The sequence below is a fragment of the Entelurus aequoreus genome, linkage group LG06 (genome assembly GCF_033978785.1).
Source record: "Entelurus aequoreus isolate RoL-2023_Sb linkage group LG06, RoL_Eaeq_v1.1, whole genome shotgun sequence".
Taxonomy (NCBI): Eukaryota; Metazoa; Chordata; class Actinopteri; order Syngnathiformes; family Syngnathidae; genus Entelurus; species Entelurus aequoreus.
Window position 1 is genome coordinate 570,927 of NC_084736.1, and position 25,276 is coordinate 596,202.

At 39.5% G+C, this 25,276-nt stretch overlaps 1 protein-coding gene across 1 annotated transcript in view; it reads right to left on the minus strand.

The window, feature by feature from the left end:
• Nucleotides 1-445: 445 nt before the first annotated feature.
• LOC133651396 (netrin-3-like) overlaps nucleotides 446-25,276 on the minus strand; it is a 33,215-nt gene continuing 8,384 nt past the window's right edge. The window contains exons 3-6 of the mRNA XM_062049337.1: nucleotides 19,742-19,891; nucleotides 16,978-17,031; nucleotides 4,242-4,316; nucleotides 446-2,885 (exon numbers count right to left, since the gene is read on the minus strand). Coding sequence (XP_061905321.1) covers nucleotides 2,494-2,885; nucleotides 4,242-4,316; nucleotides 16,978-17,031; nucleotides 19,742-19,891 — 671 coding nt within the window. The 3' untranslated portion in view covers nucleotides 446-2,493. The remainder of the gene's footprint in view (nucleotides 2,886-4,241; nucleotides 4,317-16,977; nucleotides 17,032-19,741; nucleotides 19,892-25,276) is intronic.

Consider the following 25,276-nt stretch of genomic DNA (forward strand, 5'->3'; position numbering starts at 1 on the left):
TTGAAAAAGTGTAGCCTTACTGTACGTTTAAGCGATTTCTATCAGGCATACTTGCAGCTTTAAATCGATACCCGGTAGTAACAACAAAATTTGGCGAGTACTCATTAAAGTACCAAATTATGTACCCATCCCTTTAAAAAAAAAAAATACTATCTACTATCTGCTTATATTTTTTTATATTTTATTTCTGATTATTAAAATTGTTAATTTATTTTTTCTTTATTTAATTGATTTATCTGTAAATATATATATATATATATATATATATATATATATATATATATATATATATATATATATATATATATATATATATATATATATATATATATATATATATATATATATATATATATATATTTTGTTCTTGCTGTTTCTTTTGGGAGGGGGGGGCTGGCGTCGTTGGGATATAAACAAAAACATATTTTGATATTTAGGGCAGACAACAGATATATGATGTATGTAAATATGATGTAATGGATAGGAATGTCTGACGTTGGATGTCAAAAATTAAATGAAAAAAAAAAGAAATCGCCATGTAAAATCTCTAATGCTAATCTGTAGCATGTCTACAGCAAATCCCATATTAATTAGCATTGAGCTAGCACATTTTGAAAAGTGTAGCCTTACTGTACGTTTAAGCGTTTTCTATAAAGCATACTTGCAGCTTTAAATCGATACCCGGTAGTACCAACAAAATTCGGCCAGTACTCATTAAAGTACCAAATTATATACCCATCCCTTTAAAAAAAAAAAAAATACTATCTATTATCTGCTTGTATTTTTTTAATTTTATTTCTGATTATTATTGTTAATTTATTATTACTATTATTATTATTTATTTTTTCTTTATTTAATTGATTTATCTGTAAATATTATTTTGTTTTCTTGCTGTTTTTCTTTTGAGGGGGTGGGGGCATCGTTGGGATATAAACAAAAACATATTTTGACATTTAGAGCAGACAACAGATATATGTTGTATGTAAATATGATGTAATGGATAAGACTGTCTGACGCTGGATGTCAAAAATTAAATGCAAAAAAAGAAATCGCCATGTAAAATCTCTAATGCTAATCTGTAGCATGTCTGCAACAAATCCCATATTAATTAGCATTGAGCTAGCACATTTTGAAAAGTGTTGACTTACTGTACATTTAAGCGTTTTCTCTCAGCTTTAAATCGATACCCGGTAGTACCAACAAAATTCGGCGAGTACTCATTAAAGTACCAAATGATGTACCCATCCCTACTTGCAACAGACCATTTCCAGTTCCCTCTCCATTATTGGCCAGTCTTCTGTCCATTTTACTATATTTTTGTAGTTTTCCAATGCACTGTACATTATGTCCTATTGGGAAACATTGATTTGGAAAGAGAACACCTCGGCTTGGGAGGTTCCACAGTAGTAGATGCTGTCAAAGCATCGGTTGTTGCTCCAAATGTATTTTGGTTGGGGTTATTTCTGGAGGCGTGACATGGACATTCTTAGGGCTAACTCACACAATCCACACATTTGAGTGAGTTCTTCACAGTCGGACATACATTCTTGAAAGACCTGTCACATATCTAAAACACTCCATACACAACATGAGGGGGGGTGCGGGGCTGGGTTCTTGGCTTGGGAGAGACACTCTTGGAGAAAGGACAAACCAAACTCGCAGCCAAACAGCCGCTAACGCGCATGACGTGGCTGTCAGCGCGCTCGCTAGCTGGACGCCGGCTACCCCTCCAATCTGTGTTTATCTTGAGAGCCTTGACTTCCATAGTCGTCTTAATCACATTGAAACCCCCGACTATGGTCATTTGGCAAAGGATGAGAGGGCGAGATACGTCTTGAGGGTTGCGGCGCTAACCGCAAGCATGCAAACAGAAAGCACACGAGGGATGAAACGTGATACCGCCATGTCATAATACAGAACACTCGCCGAAAAACTTTCCAGTCTAAATAGTCCGGTTGTTTAGTTGCGTCTAGGACATGACACGGGGAATCATCCGGAGGAGAGAAAGAAGAAGAGCTTGCATGAGTCCAGCATGGAGGCAGCAGCAGTTTGTTGTGGAAAATTCCCAGCTGAGACAAGAGTAGAGTCAACGGTTCCTGCTAATCCTCCGTCACAAAAAATGAGCAGCAAATAAACATTTCTCAAGTGGTTTAAAAAAAATGTTTTTTTAAAAATGGCGGAGATCCCGCCGTCAGGACTGGAGTTCTGGTTCGTCTCAAAATCCTTTCTGAAGAACTGGGCGGGTCGTAAACGGAGCGGATGGTTCCAAAGGCAAGATCTGCTTGTGTCTCCACTTGGTACCCTTTTTAATGGTCCCTTTTTAAGGCAAACCAATAGGACAGGAAAGACAAATAGAAAAAGACAATAATTATACAATATACACAAAATGTGGTCCTTAAACAGGTACTGTAGGGTACATGCAGTCTTGGTAATGTGCGGCGGTCCCGTGATGGAAAACAACAACAAAAAAAGCGGCGGGGTCGGGGGGCCCCATCATGCTTTGCCGCATTTCCCCTTCTTCTCCTTGCGCTGGAACTTCCTCAGTCGTCTCGTCCAAACGTCCCTCCACTGGATCACCAGGCTGTTCTTATCGGCCAGGAGACCCACCCGTTCCGTCCCGGGGTTGGAGGTCCCCCCGCCCGGCCCCACTCCGGGCCCCGCCCCTCCCGTACCCGTCCCCGGGCCGTCGCTGCCGCCCATGACCAGGAAGCGCTTGCTCATCTGGATCTTGGGACACTTGCAGGCCAGGTCCTTCATGTGCACCCACAAGATGTTGTCCCCGCGCTTCAGGGGCTCGCCGCGGCTCTTGTACACCGACATGACGTTGACCGAAAACTTGGCCCAGTCGCCGACCGTCTCCATGTCCAGCACGTTGACTTGGACCGCTGAGGACATGCAGGAAGACATGTCAGCCAACCCACATGCATACTTCTACAAAACCCAAAACCAGTGAAGTTGGCACGTTGTGTAAATCGTAAATAAAAACAGAATACAATGATTTGTAAATCCTTTTCAACTTTTATTCAATTGAATAGACTGCAAAGACAAGATATTTAATGTTCGAACTGAGAAACTTCTTTTTTTTTTGCAAATAATCATTAATTTTGAATTTACAGACAGCAACACATTGCGAAAAAGTTGGCACAGGGGCATTTTTACCACTGTGTTACATGGCCTTTCCTTTTAACAACACTCAGTAAACGTTTGGGAACTGAAGAGACCAATTTTTGAAGCTTTTCAGGTGGAATTCTTTCTCATTCTTGCTTGATGTACAACTTAAGTTGTTCAACAGTCCGGGGGTCTTCGTTGTGGTATTTTAGGCTTCATAATGCACCACACATTTTCAATGGGAGACAGGTCTGGACTACAGGCAGGCCAGTCTAGTGCCCGCACTCTTTTACTATGAAGCCACGCTGTTGTTAACACGTGGCTTGGCATTGTCTTGCTGAAGTAAGCAGGGGCGTCCATGAAAAAGACGTTGCTTGGATGGCAACATATGTTGTTGAAAAAATGGCTTTCGCTTTGCATAGTAGAGTTTTAACTTGCACTTACAGATGTAGCGACAAACTGTAGTTACCGACAGTGGTTTTCTGAAGTCTTCCTGAGCCCATGTGGTGACATCCTTTACACACTGATGTCAGTTTTTGATGCAGTACCGCCTGAGGGATCGAAGTTCACTAGCATTCATTGTTGGTTTCAGCTTTGCTGCTTCCATGCAGTGATTTCTCCAGATTCTCTGAACCTTTTGATGATATTACGGACCGTAGATGGTGAAATCCCTAAATTCCTTGAAATAGCTCGTTGAGAAATGTTGTTTTTAAACAATTTGCTCACGCATTTGTTCACAAAGTGGTGACCCTCGCCCCATCCTTGTTTGTGAATGACTGAGCAGTTCATGGAAGCTGCTTTTATACCGAATCATGGCACCCACCTGTTCCCCTGTGGGATGTTCCAAATAAGTGTTTGATGAGCATTCCTCAACTTTCTCAGGCTTTTTTGTCACTTGTGCTAGCTTTTTTGAAACATGTTGCAGGCATCAAATTCCAAATGAGCTAATATTTGAAAAAAAATAACGTTTTCCAGTTCGATCGTTAAGTATCTTGTCTTTGCAGTCTATTCAATTGAATATAGCTTGAAAGGGATTTGCGAATCATTGTATTTTGTTTTTATTTACAATTAACACAACGTGCCAACTTCACTGGTTTTGGGTTTTGTATATTGTTAATAATAAAAACACTTACCATAATCCTTTTTGCAGTACTTCTTCATGTTGATCTTCAGGTTGCCCTTCACTGGTTTGCAGTACGACTCACAGTCTGTAAAAACAAGAATACATTTACCTCAGTTTATGATATTAGTCAATATCGGCAGAAAAATAAGATAGCAGGCTATATCTGTAACGTTTTTTGTTGTTGTTTTTTGCAATAAATATATGAAACAAGGTATTGCCTGGATTATGCCTGAAAAGTTGAAAAACCTTTGAGTTTGTATGATTCAAAAATTGTTGTAAAACACTCAACATTTTGGAGTTTGTAACCCAAAATATCACACCAGATCTCAGTTAAATGAGCATCAAAGGCTTAAAGGGAAACTGCACTCATTTAAAATATTGCCAATTGTTCACAATCATTATAAGAGATAAGAACACACGTCTTTTTTGTAATTTTAATTTTAATTTTTTTTTACGATTTTAAAGATGATGAAAAAACGCTTGAAAGATGTCACGGTTGTAGCCTTCAAAGCTTCTAAAACAACTTCAAAACCCGCCATCAACATTTTATACACACACTGCAGGTCTATATATAAAGTAGTAACAGACACGTTCATAACAATATTTAATATGTACTGTATTTTCCGCACTATAAGGCGCACCGGATTATAAGGCGCACCTTCAATGAATGGCATATTTTAAAACTTTGTTCATATATAAGGCGCACCGCATTATAAGGCGCATAGGATAGACGCTACAGTAGAGGCTGGGGTTACGTTATGCATGCATTAGATGGAGCTGCGCTAAAGGGAATGTCAACAAAACAGTCAGATAGGTCAGTCAAACATTATTAATAGATTACAAACCAGCGTTCTGACAACTCTGTTCACTCCCAAAATGAACAGCTGTTTTATTATTTTCCCCGAGGTAAAGTCAGTGACGTGGTGTTCTGTTTATCTTTTAACAACAGCAAGGTATAACATGTAGTGCAACATTTATATCACATAGTGGAGGGGCACTTTTCCCTGATTCAATAAACACGTAAAAAACAGTGATACTGTTACGGTAAATCAAACGTTAGTGCAGAGCAATAACAATATATCAATAACTCAACGTTGCTCAAACGTTAATGTCACACAACACAACACACAAAATAAACATGTAAAGCTCACTTTATGAAGTTATTCCTCATCCACGAATCCCTCAAATTCTTCTTCTTCAGTGTCCGAATTAAACAGTTGGAGTCGTCATTAATCGAGTCAGTGTTGCTGCTGTTGTCTAGCAGTTCAGTGACAATGTTAAATTCTCTCGTTGCTGCTCTATTCCCGTGTTCTACTGCGTGACTGATCGTCCTAAGTTTAAACTCGTAAGCGTGTCTCTTAATAGGAGCCATTTTGGGGTCTTTACATAAACAAATGAATGGAAATGAAACGGCACGCCTAGCGTAGTCATATATCCCAGCATGCACCGCACGCTTCTTCTTCTACGGGGGCGGCTGCTTACCGTAGAAGAAGAACTTCTTCTTGTACGGGGGAAAATTAAGACGGGGGAAAATGAAGTCGGCGGCTGCTTACCGTACTTGCGATTGATTGATTGATTGAAACTTTTACCTGTTGGAGGCTCAATATTGGTCCATATATAAGGCGAACCGGATTATAAGGCGCACCGGATTATAAGGCGCACTGTCAGCTTTTGACAAAATTGGAGGTTTTTAGGTGCGCCTTATAGTGCGGAAAATACGGTACAATATTTACCGTATTTTGATCATTTTATTAATTTCCGGGACTGATTTCTTTCGCGCATTGATTTCTGTTTCCCTAGCAGCGCACGTCTGACTTCTGGCAACAAATGTTTGTTCCTACTTCGGGAATCAAACACGGGTGTGTGTTCTAATCATGGCAGACGACGAAGACGACAATTTTTGGACAAATGAGGATTTATAACCTTATTCCTTTGAAGCCAAATATATTGCTGCTCATGGAAGCGAACACAAAGATTGAGACGTTGGAGCAGACTGAAGCCGAGAGAGTTAGATCAAAGCGATTTTTACGCTATAAATATGGAACTTGAAGCCAAGCTATTTCGACATAAATGGATTGCTTGCCCAAAATCAACAAGAAACGTGCCCGGCCAGCTGGACCAGACTAACAACTGTCCATCGAGTGAGTCAATTTGATATCGACCGTGATACACGCGTGGTATTATAACTACAGTACATACGCTGTCTGGCTAGCTGTGTACAAACAAAAGATGAAATGTGTACTAATAATTTACAGATACTGTAATATGATTGCTCATGTTTTTCAGTCAGCAAAAATGTGTGTTGTATCGCAGTGTTGTGCACGAGAAAATCAAATGAGTTTTGTGTAGAAGCTAGCTTATCTCTTGCCGTAGTTAGCTTTTACGGCTAATACCGAAGCAGGCCAATGCCTTAGTACGCTAGAAAAAGAGTTTCTCAGTGTTTGCTCTTACAATAATGTCGCTACAGCTTGGTTATTATAAAGGTTATGGAATGTAAATGAAGTATTGTTAACATTTTTTTAATGTATGTTTTAAGTGATTTAAAGGTAGAACTGATTCATCCCATTAGCTGCATTGCTAGCCACCTAGAATGAGCCAATTTTTGTATATTAGAATGCAAAAACAACAAAAATCTTTTGTCTTTTTGTCTCTCACAATGATTGTGAGTGATAGGCAAAATTCCCCAAAAAGTGCAGTTCCCCTTTAACGATATTTTGTTATTAAGGGTGTCAACATTTTTTCACTCCCGGTACGATACGGATATTGCAGCCTTGATTCGACTAAGAATCGATTCTTGATTCAACATAATTTTTGATTCAAACCGATTCTAGCAGTATGTTATTTGGTATACAAATTTGAATAAAACAAAACCTGTCACAGATTACAAAAGCTCCTCTTGGTTGCTAAAATATGAGTGAGTAAGCACGGGAATGGCATAAAAAACCTCTTTTAAAAATCGATATTTAAAAAACAAACAAACTGAAAGGCTAAAACAACAATTATTTGATACTTGTTTATATTGACAAATGGCATGTAATATTGCAATATTGTTCAATTAAGGTCAATTATACAGTATGTCTAGCCTTTGTCCTATTGTGTGCTTAGCTGTTGTGTAGCTGCTCGCTCCTAGTAGCTTCTAGCCTAGCATGTTTACCGTTTGTAAATTACTTCACTAAAGTACAAGAAAGACCAGCCTTGTGTGCTTTTTGGAGGACATTTAGATGTTAATTGGCTGTCCAGCTTTGCACAACTGCAGGACTGCTTGTATTGAAGCGCTTATATCGGAGATTTTAGCCGATATAATCCAATTATTTCAATTTTTTTTGTTGATACAGTATATCTATATATCCGATATATATACGAACCCCATTTCCATATGAGTTGGGAAATTGTGTTAGATGTAAATATAAACGGAATACAATGATTTGCAAATCATTTTCAACCCATATTCAGTTGAATATGCTACAAAGACAACATATTTGATGTTCAAACTGATAAACATTTTTTTTTTTTGCAAATAATCATTAACTTTAGAATTTGATGCCAGCAACACGTGACAAAGAAGTTGGGAAAAGTGGCAATAAACACTGATAAAGTTGACAAATACTCATCAAACACTTATTTGGAACATCCCACAGGTGAACAGGCAAATTGGGAACAGGTGGGTGCCATGATTGGGTATAAAAGTAGATTCCATGAAATGCTCAGTCATTCACAAACAAGGATGGGGCGAGGGTCACCACTTTGTCAACAAATTTGTGAGAAAATTGTTAAACAGTTTAAGAAAAACCTTTCTCAACCAGCTATTGCAAGGAATTTAGGGATTTCACCATCTACGGTCTGTAATATCATCAAAGGGTTCAGAGAATCTGGAGAAATCAATGCACGTAAGCAGCTAAGCCCGTGACTTTCCCAACTACTTTGGCACATGTTGCAGCCATGAAATTCTAAGTTAATTATTATTTGCAAAAAAAAATAAAGTTTATGAGTTTGAACATCAAATATCTTGTCTTTGTAGTGCATCCAATTGAATATGGGTTGAAAAGGATTTGCAAATCATTGTATTCCATTTATATTTACATCTAACACAATTTCCCAACTCATATGGAAATGGGGTTTGTATATCGGACTGATATCCCATAGCAATATAGGATCTGGACAACCCCATATTACGATTTCAATTAGGACTACTGGCTTTCTATTGTGCCGATCTTTATACAGTATTTGTCCCCCAGATGGGGCTATGTTTTCCCAATTAAAGCATGCAGCAAAATGTAACACCTTTTACTGTTTTCTACTGTATTCCTCAATATACAGTAATTTATACATGATTTATTATATAAATAAATAATTTGTCATTATTAATGTCAGATAATGGTGTCTATGGAAAAAAGAAGGTGTATGTTGTATAAGATCGGACATCCCTAGTTTGTATTATAGTTAACTTGTTTACTTATTCTTACACTTTGACGACTTAGGAATGTTAAAGGTTACACACAAATTGACAACAGTTTGACTCTGCAACAAAAAAAATTGTTTATTCTTACTCTGCTATGGGAAAAAACTTAAATGTTTTGAAATAGACCAGCGTCCCTGAATGCATCGTGTAACCCACATAACCAAAGGGCATATTCTCATGAACTTGTTGGACAAGGATGAGACTAATAATTTTTGGGCAAGTCATGCAAAAAAACAACAACCCTGCAGCGATTGTTTGGAATTTCAGTGGTTGACAATATCTATAATCTGTTTCTGCTTATGTCTTGTTACCGAACGGCCAGCATTTCATTTGCAAACTTATTTAAAGAGCACATATTGAATTACACGGAGGAGGATGAGGCTGCCTATGTTGTGTGTAAAAAACAAAAACATTTTGACATTCCCACGCGAACACAACCAGCAGTGCTGTTCGAGGCAGGTGAAACATCGCAGAGGACTCAAAGTGTTAAGTCTGACATGTTTTTATGCGCGTTGACAAAAAACAGAGGCGAGGTAGAAGCGGGTCATGCTTGGATGGTGCGAGTGGGCTCTTGGCTGGCGGCGTCAAGCCTGAGACCACACGTTGGCCAGATACATCTTTAACTCAGTCAGCCTGCTCGTAAATCTACAATGGAAATGGAGGGAAATTATCTTCTTAGCGAGCTGAATTGTTAGCTTTTTATCACAAGTTCTGCCTGATCATAAGTATGAAAACAGATGAGCACTATCATGGAAAAGCTCCCTGGCAGTAATGGAGCACAAACATAAAAAGGGAATAATAAAAGCATTTTCCATGTTTGAAGTCAGGCGTCTTAAGGGGACACGGAAAGCTGACCTTGCTGCCTGCTAGGAATGTATACGAGCATCAGAGACAGAAAAAACACATGCTGCTAAACTGCACCGGGATTCTTTGTGGTCGCAGTGCTTTCTCAAGGAAAACCCGCCAGTCACGTCGGCTACCAAAGTAAATCAATCAAAAGTGGCCGCACACAAAATGCCCGAATGGCTACGAGAAGAAAATGACCTTCACGAGTTGCATGGGAGGAGAAGACGGATGCGGCAAATGAAGGAGTTTAGGAAGAAGAAAAGGCCAAGAAAGCAATAAAAATGTCCAGGATGTTTGGCTGTGTATCAGGAGATTTTATAAGGCACAGAGAGCACAGACAGGAAAGGGTAGACAAGACCTGCTAAGACTGTAGAGAATCAATCAATCTCATACATTTTCATATTTCCAAAAGTTTGCGTCACAGGTGGAATTTTTCAGACGTAATTACTTTTTAAAGTGTTTAGGATTCTCATCTTTGTTCCTTAACGTGGCAATTAGCTACACGCACAAAGTTCCCTCTGTCTCAAAACATAAATCAATCCGACTGTACGTAAAAATTTTAATTTGGAATACTTACGTTGTATTTTTAATTTCTATCTTTGTCCACTAGATCAGTGGTCCCCAACCTTTTTGTAACTGCGGACCGGTCAACGCTTCAAAATTTCTCCCACGGACCGGGGGGGGGATTTGTCATAAAAAAATACAATCATGTGTGCTAACGGACTGTATCCCTGCAGACTGTATTGATCTATATTGATATATAATGTAGGAACCACAAATATTAATAACAGAAAGAAACAACCCTTTTGTGCGAATGAGTGTGAATGAGTGTAAATGGGGGAGGGAGGTTTTTTGGGTTGGTGCACTAATTGTAAGTGTGTCTTGTGTTTTTTATGTTGATATAATAAAAATTAAAAAAAATATATTTCTTGTGCCAACCAATCGATCCACGGACCGGTACTGGGCCGCGGCCCGGTGGTTGGGGACCACTGCACTAGATGATCCCACTTTTGCCCGTTCAAAGCATGCAGGAAAATGTATCACAATTTACTGTTTTCTGCCATAATTTGTAGTTACTAAAATAAGTGTGTGTCTTTATTTCTGAGGCTTAATGGTGTGTGTGCCAAAATGAAACAATAAAAATGTTCTGCTTTACTTTTTTTCCAATAATACAGTGGAACTATGTAGACATAATCCCTTTTAAAGGGCTACATTTCACCAAATATAAACCATTCTTAATATCTATATTGCAAAGTGAAGTAGTTTTCAAAGATTTACTTATTTAAAGTGGAAATAGTATTTGCAGATTTTTACAGCAGTTTTGGAGAAGCTAACATTTTTTTTTTTTATTAAGACGCCAAGCGTAAATTCTTCTTTTAAATCAGACACTGCTGAAGAAAATACAATTTTGAAAATCAATGTCCCAGGGCCTAATAATAATAATAATAAACTAATTGGTGGTGATGGAAATTATAAGTTATATTAATGATACAGTGCATCCAGAAGCCCAATTTCAAAATGGAATAAATTCATTTTTGTCCTCAAAATTCTACACACAATACCCCATAATGACAATGTGACAAGGTTTTCTTTTTTTTTGCTATTTTTCTAAATTTACTCAAACTAAAATATCACATGTACATACTGTAAGTATTCACAGCCTTTGTTCAATACTTTGTTGGTGCACCTTTGGCAGCAATTACAGCCTCAAGTCTGAATATGACTACGATGCCACAAGTTTGGCACACCTATCTTTGGGCGGTTTCACCCATTCCTCTTTGCAGCACCGCTCACGCTCCATCAGGTTGGATGGGAAGTGTTGGTTTTCATCCAGGATGTGTCTGTACATTGCTGCATTCCTCTAAGTCCAGTCAGGGAGGTGACCAAGAACCCGATAGTCACTTTGTCAGTTACAGCATTCCTTTGTGGAGAGGAGAACTTTCCAGAAGGACAACCGTCTCTGCAGCAATCCACCAATCAGGCCTGAATAGTTTAGTGGCCAGATAGAAGCAATTTCCTCGTAAAAAGTTTGCCAACATGCACCTGGAAGACTCTGAGATCATGACAAAAAAAATTATCTTGTCTGATGAGACAAAGATTGAACTTTTTGACGTGAATGTTTGGAGGAAACAAGGCACCACTCATCCCCAGGTCAATATCATCCTTACAGTAAAGCATGGTGGTGGCAGCATCATGCCGTGGGGATGTTTTTTTAGCGGCAGTAACTGGGAGACTAGACAGGATAGAGGGAAAGATGAATGCAGCTATGTATAGAGACATCCTGGATGAAAACCAACCTTTTCATCCAACCTGATGGAGTTTGAGAGGTGCTGCACAGAGGAAGGAGTGAAACTGCCCAAAGACAGGTGTGCCAAGCTTGTGGCATTGTAGTCAAAAAGACTCGAGGTTGTAATTACTGCCGAAGGTGCATCAACAAAGTATCAAGCAAAGGCTGTGAATACTTATGTACATGTTATTTTTTTTAGTTGTTAATTTTTAATACATTTGCAATGTTATGAGGTATTGTCTGTACAATTTTGAGGACAAACATTAAATGTAAAAACAAAATATTGTAATGCATTTTATATAAACTATTTCTTACCCCCCACCCTCCAAAAAAACAAAAATTAAATAACGGAAGCTATGTAAACAAACACATTTTTGAATGACTAAAAAAACCCAAACTAAATATAATTATTATTTCAGGGTCAAGTATTTTTGCAAGACTGACTCATTTAAAGTGTAAAAAAATATGAATACATAATAATTGACAGCAGTTTTTAGGAAGCTTACATTTTTTGTCGTTATAGACAATTGTGTCAATGACTTTAAATGATCTCCAAAGGGTTAAAAATTCTAGCTTTGTAAAAGATCTTTTTAATACAGGTGAGCGTGCGGTTTCATATGCAGCTCATTATCATGAGCGTGTGCATGCAAGTGTGACAGGCATGCATTTGTATGAGATGTGCATGGATTTCATTAAAGCCACGCCAAATATGTGTGCGTTCCTTGTATAATGTGAGGTATACTGCGGTTGGGCCCGCGGAATTGGCGGTGAAATGTTGGCAGGGGAGGAAAAGCGAGAGTGCGTTTTCCCATGAGGATCCACTTTTCACCTGGAAAAGCTCTCGGAAAAGAGAGGAAAAAAAAAAATCGCCCACTGACCCAGAAGAGTAACCGAGTAAAAACACGCAACATTGGCTGAGGGGCTTCCTAAAGCCTTTGGATGCTATGACAAGGACAAATTGCATCCTCCGCCCCTTCCACACAAACACCGTTTTTTTTGGATGGTCAAGTTAAAGAGAGAGAAAGACACGGATATTGTTTTGGTGACTGAGGAGAATTGGGGATGAGGTTTTTAGCATTTTCCCACACAAACACTGAATTTTTTTTGCTTGCTAACACTATTCCAACAAAGGGTATTAAAATAAGAAGTGATATAAAATGAGATGCTTTTACACACAGATACAGACCATGCAACAAAGCATCCTGGAATTTAGATTTTAAGATGCCTAACAGCGCCAGCATACGGTGTGGCGCATAATACCTGTCAGATACAGTATATAGCAACTATTACTTCAACACACCCTTGTCCTACTACAGTAGACCTTCAATTTACGAACGTCTCTATTTGCATCCTTTTCTGTTTATGAGCGTCTACATCGCGCCAAATATGCATCTGTGTGCGATCCATGTCTCGGCGTATGAACACCTTATTCATTCCAACACTTGGACACTTTGAAAAGTATACCTGCACTTGTCACTTTTAAAAAACAAACAAAATTATGGCTAGTTGAGCAACAATCATGTTCCCATTTTTAGTTTTCACTCATTTTTACTAATTGGTTTTTATCTGGTCTGCACTTTGTCTGTGTTATTATTATTATTATTGGCTTATATCTAGTTTGTACTTTGTCTGTATTATTACTATTATCATTATTATCGACTCATTCTATTTTTTATTTTCCTATTTTAATGACGTTGGATCTGTGTTGTTGTTGTTGTTGGGGACAAGTGTTGTAAATTAGCTTTGGCTACAAACACTATGATGCATACATTGGATAACTGTTTCAGATGTCTATGTTTTTGTATCTGTCCCTATTTCAAATAAACCTCTATAATAATAATTCATTCGTCACATCCTGTTTACATCCGCGCGGCCATTCCGCGGCACTTCGTACATGTTTATTTCCACAATTGTCGTACTTTACGCCGGTCAGAGTTGTGTCAGCCTGTCTTAGAGTTCACTTTGTGTGATCAGAAGCGCTTTAAATGTGTCCAAACTCTCACAGTCTTGCTGTATAGCGTCCGGTTGCTAGACAACCGATTTGAGCTAGCATTTTAGCTAGCTAAGACTGCGGCTTGCGGCCCCTTTAGTTCGAGGATGTTATCAGCGAAGGGGGCTTTGTCCCGCAGCAGGTCTTTAATTGTGATGAGACCGAAAAAGGTGCCACAGCGGACCTTTAGGAGAAGGCACTACAGAGACACAAACTAATGAAGGATCTCCTCATCAGGCATGTGATTTGACCACAATGAAAAAGACTGAACATTTTTCCGGGGGTCTGGGGGACGAAGGCCCCCAGCCAGCTCCTGGTTTTTCACCAATTTAACATGCTAAAATTAACAAAGACAGCACCATTTGAAGAAAATATTTTAGTGTTTAAAGACATGAAAACATAATTAATAGAACATACATAACCCAATTATCCTAATGAATCACTGTATATGGTTCAGTCCCAACAGTATTTAGTCACTAATATTTACATCTTGTGTTCATTTCACATCCACAGGTGTCACATTGATCAGTGTTATTATGTACAGTTTAGCACATTAGCTTTCTCGGAGAGCCCTAACATGAGCTTCCCTTTCAAATTTATTTAACAAAATACCAAATGTAAACATTTCATTCTTTTCGCCAAAATAGGATATACATTTATGAAAATAATTAAACATGTTTAGTATTGTTTACTCATATTTGAAAATAGGAAATAATAATAATGTGAGGACACTGACATATTGCATGAAACAAGTGTGAAAATATTTACCTTCAAGATTGTTACACCACTGACAATAGTTTCAAGAGACTACATAAGAACTTAATATTACAAAATAGTATTATATGCAAATTTATTTCAAATAAATTGTTAACTGGAATCAATAATGCGACTCTTTGAATTTCTGTAATTTCATAATATATTTTCACGTGGCTTTTTATTTTTAGCAAAACCCATTTATATTTCACAAAGCAATAATTGGTTAATATTTAAAACAAACATGCGTATTTCGCAAGCAAATATTTTTTAGCTTACCTCATTATTAACAACCCTGTCTGCAACTGAAGTGGGTTGTTTGGGTGGATCTTTCCTCTCGATGTCTACGGCAGTTGTCGATGTAAACAAGGATGAAGTCCGTAAGGTTTGCTCACTTTCGGTTGACATCCAAAAGTACCAGCTAGTGAAAAGTTCGTTTTCCTTGCTTCAAGTTGTTTCATATGTTTTTGGCGTTTCGCATGTACTTCCAAAGCCTTGAAACCTTGTGATCCATAGTCAATATTATCATGACACCATATGCACAAAACCTTTCCGGGACGATCGATTTTCCGAATAAAATCACCGAACAAAGTCATAACTTCCTTCTTCCCAACAGTATCAGTGATTTCCCTTTCCATCCAGTCCCATCGAAACTTATTTTTGACATGTTTATCAATTTCTTTTATTCGTAAAGCGTCCTTTCTCTCGAGAACCGACATCGTTTACATATGGAAAATGGCTCTAATAACCATTATGAATGATGACGTTATTAACGTCATCATTCATAACAGATGTCCTGATTGGTCACAAGGAACATATCGACCAATCAACTACGGCGTAATATAAACTACGTCTCGAATCTTGATTTAGGGTCGGAAAAAAAACAGAAAAACGGGAGATAATTTTTTTCCCCCCCGAGATTAAAAAAGACGGAATTCCGACTTTAGACGGAAAAATCACATGCCTGCCTCATACTGCTAGTTTGAGCTAATAGATAAGAGTATATACTGTATATACATTGTAGTGTCTTTAAAGTGTGCAGTTTTTTTTAACTAAAATCGTGACTTTTGTCGAGGCCAAAAACAATTATTCATGTTTAGATTGTTTCTTACAGGGAACCCTGCTTTATCATACAAACTTTTCGATTTGCGAACCATGTTCAAGAACCAATTAAGTTTGTAAATTGAGGTTTCATTGTATTTCCTTTCACAGAGGCACCGTCCTGCCTATGTTACAGTTCTATACTACATCCGAAGCCAGAAAATTGCCAGGTCAGTGTTCGGCATTCAGTATTCACGTTTTGCTATTTTTTTTAGGGTTGTCAAAAATAAAGAGATCACACAATCACAAAAAATGATTGCATTAATAATCATGTACAGTTTATACTCAGATTAATCACGCAATTTATATGGAGTGCACATGCTCCTTTACCTTAACCGTAGATGGTTACCTAAAAGGCTGAGGGTTGTTATACGGTCAGTGATCAGGTCATTGCATAGGTCAGCGCAAAGATGAGTGAGGAGACGCCGACTGGTGTTGACAAGACTTTAGATAAAATTGCTAGCAAGTTTTGATCAACTAAATGACCTGCATTCAAGTAAAACATTTGGAAACTGTTGCTACATTCTGACAATAAAATTGCATTGGTGTTCAAATATTGGGGTCTTTTTGTAAATTAATTGAAATGATATAAGATTAATTATGATTAATCCACATTCAAAAGTGTAATAACCCTGACAAAACAATTTCACAGCACTATTTTTACAAATAACTTACGGTAACTTCTTATTACTTTTGTGTAACAAGCATATGTTTTGCAATGGTGATAGTTTGGCTTTGGAACGGAATTTTGCCACTGTTGTTGCAATGGCAACATGATCCATCGTGTTTCTTTCTGTACAAGGATACGGTGCGGCCTTGTGGAAGTACAAAGAAGCCTTCCCGCTTTGGGAGCTACCGCCATCAAATCATTAACTTTTCCAAATCACCATGAATCAAGAAGGGAAAATAAGGGTAATTGAGCGGAGAATTGGGGCGTTGGAGGGAGTGAGACTGAACCAATTTCCTCCGCGCTCACTTGCCAAAACTCTTTTCACACCCAAAAACGTTTGATTCCATTTTATCTTCCACGTACGCTGTAACCAATCACCTCTGCTGTCTGTTGGCTGGCCTCGTCGATGCTTTGCGAAACTCGAGGTCGAAGAAACTTGGCCGACGATTACGGGATTTTAGTACAAAAGGGGAGGAAAAATGTGTCTGTGCCAAAACGTGCTCTTTGTGGGACTTCAAAAAGAGGCGCCCCGCCCTCCATTAATATTTATTCCACACCTTCAAAACGGAGCCCAGGAATATGAAAAAAAGATGTTTTTGTTCCTCTGGAGGGCGGGGGTGCAGTGAGAGAGTAGACCAACCTGCTGGTTCTTCTGTGCTGCTCACCACAGCTGTGGGGTTGACCACGGGGATCTCTGAAACACACAAGAAACATGATGAAACATTCACCTTTCAATGATGCTGCCTATGCTTGAACCATCTGGCATCATTATAGCGGCATCTTATGAGACCTGTGTATCTTTGAGCTTTTAACCTTCACCAAGGTTGAAAAAAAAGTGTGGTAAAATCCTATTTCTGTTTGACTGTTGATATGTTAGCAGGCCACTTCATAGTTTAGCGACATTGATGCAAGAAGATGTGCATGTAGTATTCTTGATTCGAGAGTGTAGGGTCGAACAGTTAAAACATGTTTTCATTCTTTGTCGGGCTACTTCCTGGTTCAAATTAATTCAATACAGTTCAATTTGTGACGCCAATGGCAACAACTGAAAAGTCAGTCCCTTTATCTGCACCTGTATACGGGTTTGCACTAACATTTAATGGTTTCTTATGTGAAATACGCACATTTTCAAAAGAATAGGTCATGCACTTTTTGTGCAGTCAGCTAATTTACCAACATGCGTGGCTGCAGTGTGCTGCGTCACACTGACATCTGTCTAACATTTTGTCTGTCACGTAGCCTCTCCGTATGTGTTGCTACTCCATCCCATTCTCAATTGACTTTTGCACAAGCTTGATAGGAAAAGGGACATATGGCAAGGTGGCAATATGGTTTGGATCATCTTGAGACGGATGTAGCCCTTAAGGCTCTCTTGCTTCTCCGCTGGCTCAGGCCGAAAAGTGCCTCGTGGAACCCATACAGGTCTTCTTCCAATTGTGTGCAACTTTCCGAATTGAACGCTAACGACGACACAAACACAGCGAGTGCTGGAACTGGCTGCTTTTGATTGGATGCGATTGGATGCTCTGAAGCAAGCCAGCGGGAGATGTTGGCGGGAGGTCTTGGAAGGCTGAAATCTCTGCTGCCTTTGCCAATGACAACAAACAAGGACACTGCAGAGCCGTGAAGGGAGGGGGTGCTTGACTGCGCCACATCTTGTGACACACAATGAGAGTATCAGTGCAATAGGGGATAAAACGGACTAATTGGCTACTTAACAGCTTTGTCTTCTGTCTTGGGACTCAACAGGAGCAAAGATGAGGCATGAATTGTCATTAATCCTAATGAATCTGACACACACACAGACACAGTTCTTTTGGGTCCCCGGATGGTTCAGTGGCACAAAAATGGTTGGGGTCTTCCATGCATGACCGCAGTCGTTCTCTCTTCACTCGTCGGCCATCTGCTCCGGAGCTGCAAGCGCAAGAAACAACACGGCACCATGTGGCACCGTACGTCGCAGCACAGTGTGGTTTTGCCTCGGCGAAGGTCGTCTTTTGGCGAGTTTGTGTCCAGGCAGTCTGGTACACAGTCTGGTGTGAAGTTGCCCTTCACTACTAGGCATGACTGCATGGATTAAAATACACCAACTAGATTATTCCAGGGAAATTGTATATTTATGGTTCCCCATATGGTTAACTTTTTTTGGGAAAGAACATTTAGCAGACCCTTTTAAAATCCCACTTACATTTTGAGGAGCGTTTCATGAAGTATGTCCATGGTTACTTTTAACTTTTGCATCAAAATACTAAAATTATCATCTTGTGTCATCCTTTGTAAACTATGAAGTGGGCTGCTAACATATGGAGCTGAACCTGTATACAACAATTAATTTAAAAAATAATTTTGTAATTATAATAATAATGTAATGTAAACATTTCTGGCTCAATAACAACACTTCCATGTGGTGGATTGCTTGGAAAAGTATGACCAGAGTCCACACAGTAAGGTTTTCCTGTTTGTTAAAAGTTCAGTTATTAAAAGGTCCCATATTTTAGATACAACGACAAAACATTACAAGTTGGGGAGGACACAAGTGCTCGCATATCTACATGAACTACAGTAATATCACTTTTAAAAGCAACATCAAGCCAGGTTAGCAGAGATGCTGAAGACAACAAAATAATCCGACAGCTCTCAAGTCTGTAGCTGACCAATGGATAATCGGCGGAACTCATTATGTGTAGCAAAGCCCATGTTTACCCTCCTTCAAAGCTGCCGTGTGTGAAGTGGTGGGCATATGCATGGGGTGGGCTCATCTAGCTAAGGGTGGGTCAGAGGCAGTATCATGTCCATGGGGAATGGGTATTTGTCCTTCATGGTGTCATAAGTACAAGGAACTTCCTTTATGTGCTTGTTGAACAAGGGAGGGAGAAGATAGATATTTTTCATGTTTGATGACTTTAAACAGACTCTCCAGACACATATTACTGTTATAATATCATTAAAGAGTACATTTTGCATCATAGAGGACACGTGATGAGAAAGAACGGTGGACTTTGTAATCGTGTATTAACAACTTTGCTTCTCATACAGTTTTATGCTGTAAGAAAATATCTTTACTTTTCTCTGCAGAGCCCTCAGCACTGATTGCATTTCACTTTATCGCAACTTTGCATCTGCTTGGCACATGTACTCACATATGTTTCGCCCAGTCCTCTATGAAATTACTGTTTTCTGTGGCAAGACAATCCGCAGAAAACATGTAGGTTGGCTTGGCCCGGTCAGAAGCCCCAAAGTGACTGGAGGCTACTCGAGACGTGTGCTTTAAATTATGCCTGCTAATCTCTGTGACTTGAGCTAATGCTGCTTTTTCTTCGCTACGAATATTATGTAGCCTTTGGTTACATAATGCGCTCCAAGCTAAAATATATGGGCATAGCTAAAAGTGTGTATTCACTTACTGATGCAGGGGGCGACGGGGGAGCGGCTCTGCTGGTAGCCTTTGGCACAGCGATTGCAGGTGATGCCGGTGACGCCGTCCTTGCAGGGGCACTGGCCCGTGGTCTGGTTACATGTCTTACCCGCTGCTCCCACAGGGTGACAGTCACAAGCTGAAATGGAAGTAGCAAGAGAGAGACAGAAGAAATAAATTATATCTGATATATTGGTATACTGGCTTGACATTCTCCAGATGATCAGGAATGAGTCCAAAAGTTAATAACCATAAGGTGACTCTGTAAAGCGTGTTCTGGTGACACATCGCTTCTCGAAAAAGTGTGGAGAAACTTGGGTGAAGGCCAACCTAAACAAGCAACACTCTTGGTTACGCTTCTTCTCACATGGCTTTTGGTTTTTGGTTTAACAAGCTATTAAATACAACATGTTTGTTCAAAGGGCTCTGACACACACACAGGATGTTCGCTTGGATCCGAGGGATTGCGGGAAGGGCAGGAGGGAACACGTGAAGATGAGGGTTAGAAGGAGTGAGAGATGTAGCACTTAGCCACAGTCCGAATACTACCTTGTGTGGTGTGTTCAGAGGCATAAAGCACAGTGAACCCAAACAAACTTTGGCCATGCTAGCAGTTCTTTGGACAATAAACACATACTGTACTTGAATGGCATTTGCTTGAATTTGGAGAAAGGCAAACCTTCCTTTGTACCAAATTGTAATGGGTTCTTCCTGGTTTCAGTCTGCACTTTCTTCCAACAAGTTTCACAGAAATCGGAGAAGTAATTTTTATGTAATCTTAGGCTCTTATTGTAGTTTCTTGGTGAAGGAAACAATTAACAGTCATGTAAACTACTATGGTTTGGAGGACATGCTAGCATAGTCATAATGCAGATATCCTCAACGATGTATGATCATTAGACAACTGTTAAATGACTTATAGGTAATTAGTTGCTAAGTATCCCATGTGCCCGTGCAAAAATCGATGTTTTTCAACAAACTTTTACGAACATGTGCTTGTCAGCCTCCTAAAGTTGTGTACCAAACTCTGTGTTGATTCAACTAAAAAAACTAATGTTACGGGTAGGATGGGTACAAAATTCTGTTCTTTTATAGGCATTGACCAATCCAACAAAGCAAGTATACCTGATAGAAATCATTGGAATGTACATTAAGTGTCCACTTTCCAAAATGCGCTAGCTCGATTGCAATTTACAATGGATTTGCTATAGACATGCTACTGATTAGCATTAGCGATTTTACATTGAGATTTCAACACCTCCAAAGTTGAAAACTATAACTAAGATGCACGCTACAATCAAACAGCTGGTATGTAATAAGTACAATACAAACTCTTTACAGTATAAACAACTTCCTGACTGGACAACACACAATAGCCTATACATTGCTGCCATCTAATGTATTGGAATTGCGACTGCATGCATAGTATACTATATAATACTTGCAAATGCGACTCAGAAGAAAACAAGATGTAACCAATGAACATCATCATTATCAACTCCCTGTTAAATGTCAAATAAAGTGAGATGTTATCATTTATCAAATTAACTTTTATAAACTCATAAACACACAGAATAACCGGTATTGATTACCAGGTACCAGAATTGGTAATATTTAGATTCTGGGTTCGATCCTGCGCTCGGGATCTTTCTGTGTGGAGTTTGCATGTTCTCCCCGTGACTGCGTGGGTTCCCTCCGGGTATTCCGGCTTCCTCCCACCTCCAAAGACATGCACCTGGGGATAAGTTGATTGGCAACACTAAATTGGCCCTAGTGTGTGAATGTGAGTGTGAATGTTGTCTGTCTATCTGTGTTGGCCCTGCGATGAGGTGGTGACTTGTCCAGGGTGTGCCCCGCCTTCTGCCCGAATGCAGCTGAGATAGGCTTCAGCACCCCCGCCACCCCAAATGGGACAAGCGGTAGAAAATGGATGGATGGATGGATAGATTCAAATGTAAAAGGTACCTAAGGTTGCTCTATACTTTATGTTGAAAAACTTGCATCTGAATCGCCTTTCAGCATAAGTGCGACAGCTGGCCGCACACCAGAACAACCCTGGAACATACTTGGCACTTGGCAAAAGTAAGGAAGGGAAAATAATTCAAAAGAAAGGCATTTTAAGTTATTTAATGCATTTCTTGTTCAAGCCTATGAAAACTACCCTAATTTTGATATTACTATTGACAGTAATATTTAACTTGCTTCGAACTTCCGTTTAGACATCTATGTGGGAGAACCCCCATACGTGTGTTGGTTTTCTCCGGGTACTCCGGCTTCCTCCCACATTCCAAAAATATGCATGTTAAGTTCATTGGAGACTGTAAATTGTATGAATGTGAGTGTGAATGATAGTTTGTCTATATAGGTGCACTGCGATTGGGCCAGCTAATTTTCATTAACCTGTCAATGAGCTGGTCTATTATACGTTCGCATTAAGCTAGCGACATTATAGCCAAGAAATTGAAAGAGTAAATGAAACCAAATTTCTAGGTATAATGATTGATGATAAATTGAACTGGAAATCTCACGTAAAAAATATACAACATAAAGTAGCAAGAAACACGTCAATAATGAATAAAGCAAAACATGTTCTAGACCAAAAATTACTTTATATTCTCTACTGCTTACTAGTGTTACCATATCTGAGCTACTGTGCAGACATATGGGGAAATAATTACAAAAGTACACTTCATTCATTAACTGTGTTACAAAAAAGATCAGTTAGAATAATACATAATGTTGGATATATAGAACATACAAATCCTTTATTTATTGAATCAAAGATACTGAAACTCCACGACATAGTGAATTTGCAAATACCGTAATTTCCGGACTATAAGCCGCTACTTTTTCCCCTCATTCTGGTCCCTGCGGCTTATACAAGGGTGCGGCTTATTTACGGCCTGTTCTTCTCCGACACCGACGAAGAGGATTTCGGTGGTTTTAGTACGCAGGAGGAAGATGATGACACAATGATTAAAGACTGACTTTTCATATACCGGTAGGCTGGTTATTTTGATAACGTACAGGCGAGCACTTTGTATTACTTTGCACCGTTGTATTATTTGTACTCTGCACGAATGCTGTTCGCCATGTCAAAGATGTGAAAGTTTGATTGAATGATTGAAAGATTTATTGTTAATAAATGGGACGCTTTGCGTTCCCAAACAGTCATCTCTGTCCCGACAATCCCCTCCGTGGTAGCAGGAACCCCTTTATACTACGGTAATTACACATCAAAACCCTGCGGCTTATAGTCGGGTGCGGCTTATATATGGAGCAATCTGTATTTTCCCCTAAATTTAGCTGGTGCGGCTTATAGTCAGGTGCGGCTTATAGTCCGGAAATTACGGTAGCTAAAATTATACACAAAGCAATCTATAACCTGCTACCCAGGAATATACAACAATTCTTCTCAAAAAAAGAGGAGAAATATAATCTTAGAGAGAAATGTAATTTAAAACATTTGTATGCACGTACAACACTTAGTATATCAGTATGTGGAATTCAATTATGGAATGGATTAAGCAAAGCAATCAAACAATGTACTAATATGATCCACTTCAAGAAACTCTTCAAACTTAAAGTGTTTACAAAGTACAAACAAGAAGAATACTGAATTTATTTAATTTATCCATTCTTCTGGAGTATATTGTGAATAAATTGAGAACAGGAAGTGAACAAAAGTTTTAGCAACTGTTATGTAAAAGAAAAGGGGTAGGATTAAATAAGCTCTGCTTCTTCCTACTCCTTTTCGAACATATTGAAAAGAGAAACTGGAAATTGTGATGTATCATGTTGTATGCTTGCATGTTCGAAATAAACTCAAACTCAAACCTTCATCCAGTGTAAGTGTATGTCACGTGCATATTAATGTATTTTCCTCAGTGTGCTTAGTTTTACAGTTACTTCACTGTGAAAAATCATTCCTCATTTAACTAAACATTTCAAGGTCAGGATGGGACGGATGAAAGTGACCAAGATTATCAAGAAAAGACAAAAAGGCTCTTTATGGGAAAAGACTGGGACCCAGCATTTTGTTCCAAGGCTTGCCAGGGCAGCTGTGAACAGGCCGCGCTTTTCTTTCCATGACTTGACGGAAGTGTGACTGTGTTTATTTGCACCGGACATTTTTGTGCCACTAGAGCAGAGCAGCGTACGAGATCCCACCTGTTGGCCGGAGGCTTTAAAAGGCTGAAACTGACCCAAGAAAGATCTAGAAGTGGGGAGATTAACTCTGATCCCTCAGAAACACATCCGCCTTTTTCCGGGCAAGGCCGGGCCCATCCGCAGGTGTCAAAGCAGTCGTGGTCCATCTGAAGCGGACGTAAATCAAAATCTTTGTCATTTAGAGCATGCCGGCTCACCCGGAACAGTCAGGCTTTGCAACGGACGCGTTGAAATGCGTCTGTCTATGACTGGGCATGAAGGGTGGGGGGTGACCTTGATGTCAGGGGTCAAGTCAGAGAAGAATCTTGGCTCTCTGGCAGAGATTCATCTGCTAGAGGCACCATCACCAGGTGCGGGAAAATGTCTGACATTCCAGGAGTTCTGCCATCATTAGAAGTAATGGAACCCATCTGATTGGCCCACTAAAACATTGCGATGAATGTGACGATGAATGAAAAAAGAAGCTTCTGATGGAACATCTACTAGTAATCCTACTAGGATTTAGCCAATGGAATGATTTCTCCTGTGTTAACTCAGCAAACACCCTTTTATTTGATGTGGTGTTTTGTGTTTGGGGTCTGTCGGCCCGCCAGGACATGAGCGTGGAAATGGACGGACGTCATTGCTTCCTGGCTGGTGAGGGAATAGCGTCGAGTCAAGCAAGCTAGGAGCAGGAACAGGAACATGAGTGAGAACAGACCTTCTAAACAAAACAATGGCAGGCTGTTAAGACATCAGTTTACAGCCTTTCTCCAGCGTGTTCGGTAAACAATCAGACAAATCTAAGCTGGGGCGTAAGCGGGTTGGTTGGGGTCTGAAGGGGTGGTGCAGGCTGTGTCAATCTCTACCCCTTCCCTTTCTCCTCAAACTGTTTTTTTCTGAAGTTTTATGAGCGGGGGGCTCGGGCCAGTTAAGAAGCAGTAAAACGTCCTCAGATGTTGATGACTTTTCAAGCCTGTGCGACTGCAGCTGTGACAGGCTCTGCGCTGGGATTTGGGTCGCCTTTTAACTGACGTTTGTTTATCTGAGCCTCTTGTGCGCAAATAGCGAATGTTTGTTTGCTGCTATTGACCACATTAAGAGGCACTCGGCGCGCTCATTTTTATGACTTTATCACAGCAATCCAATGCATGGACGCTTTCACGGGACATCTGGAATGAAGAAAATCAAGACTGTTGCTTCTAAGTGTGATGTGAGATTGACTGGTTGAATGGATTACTAATCAACCTTGAAATTTAGATGTAATGATGCAAATCCATGTCACAAAATTTTAGCTGTTTAAATCAATCAGGCAGTTTTTGCTTCTTTGCAAAAATGACTGGACACGCATTATTTTGAGTGACACATGCAGAGC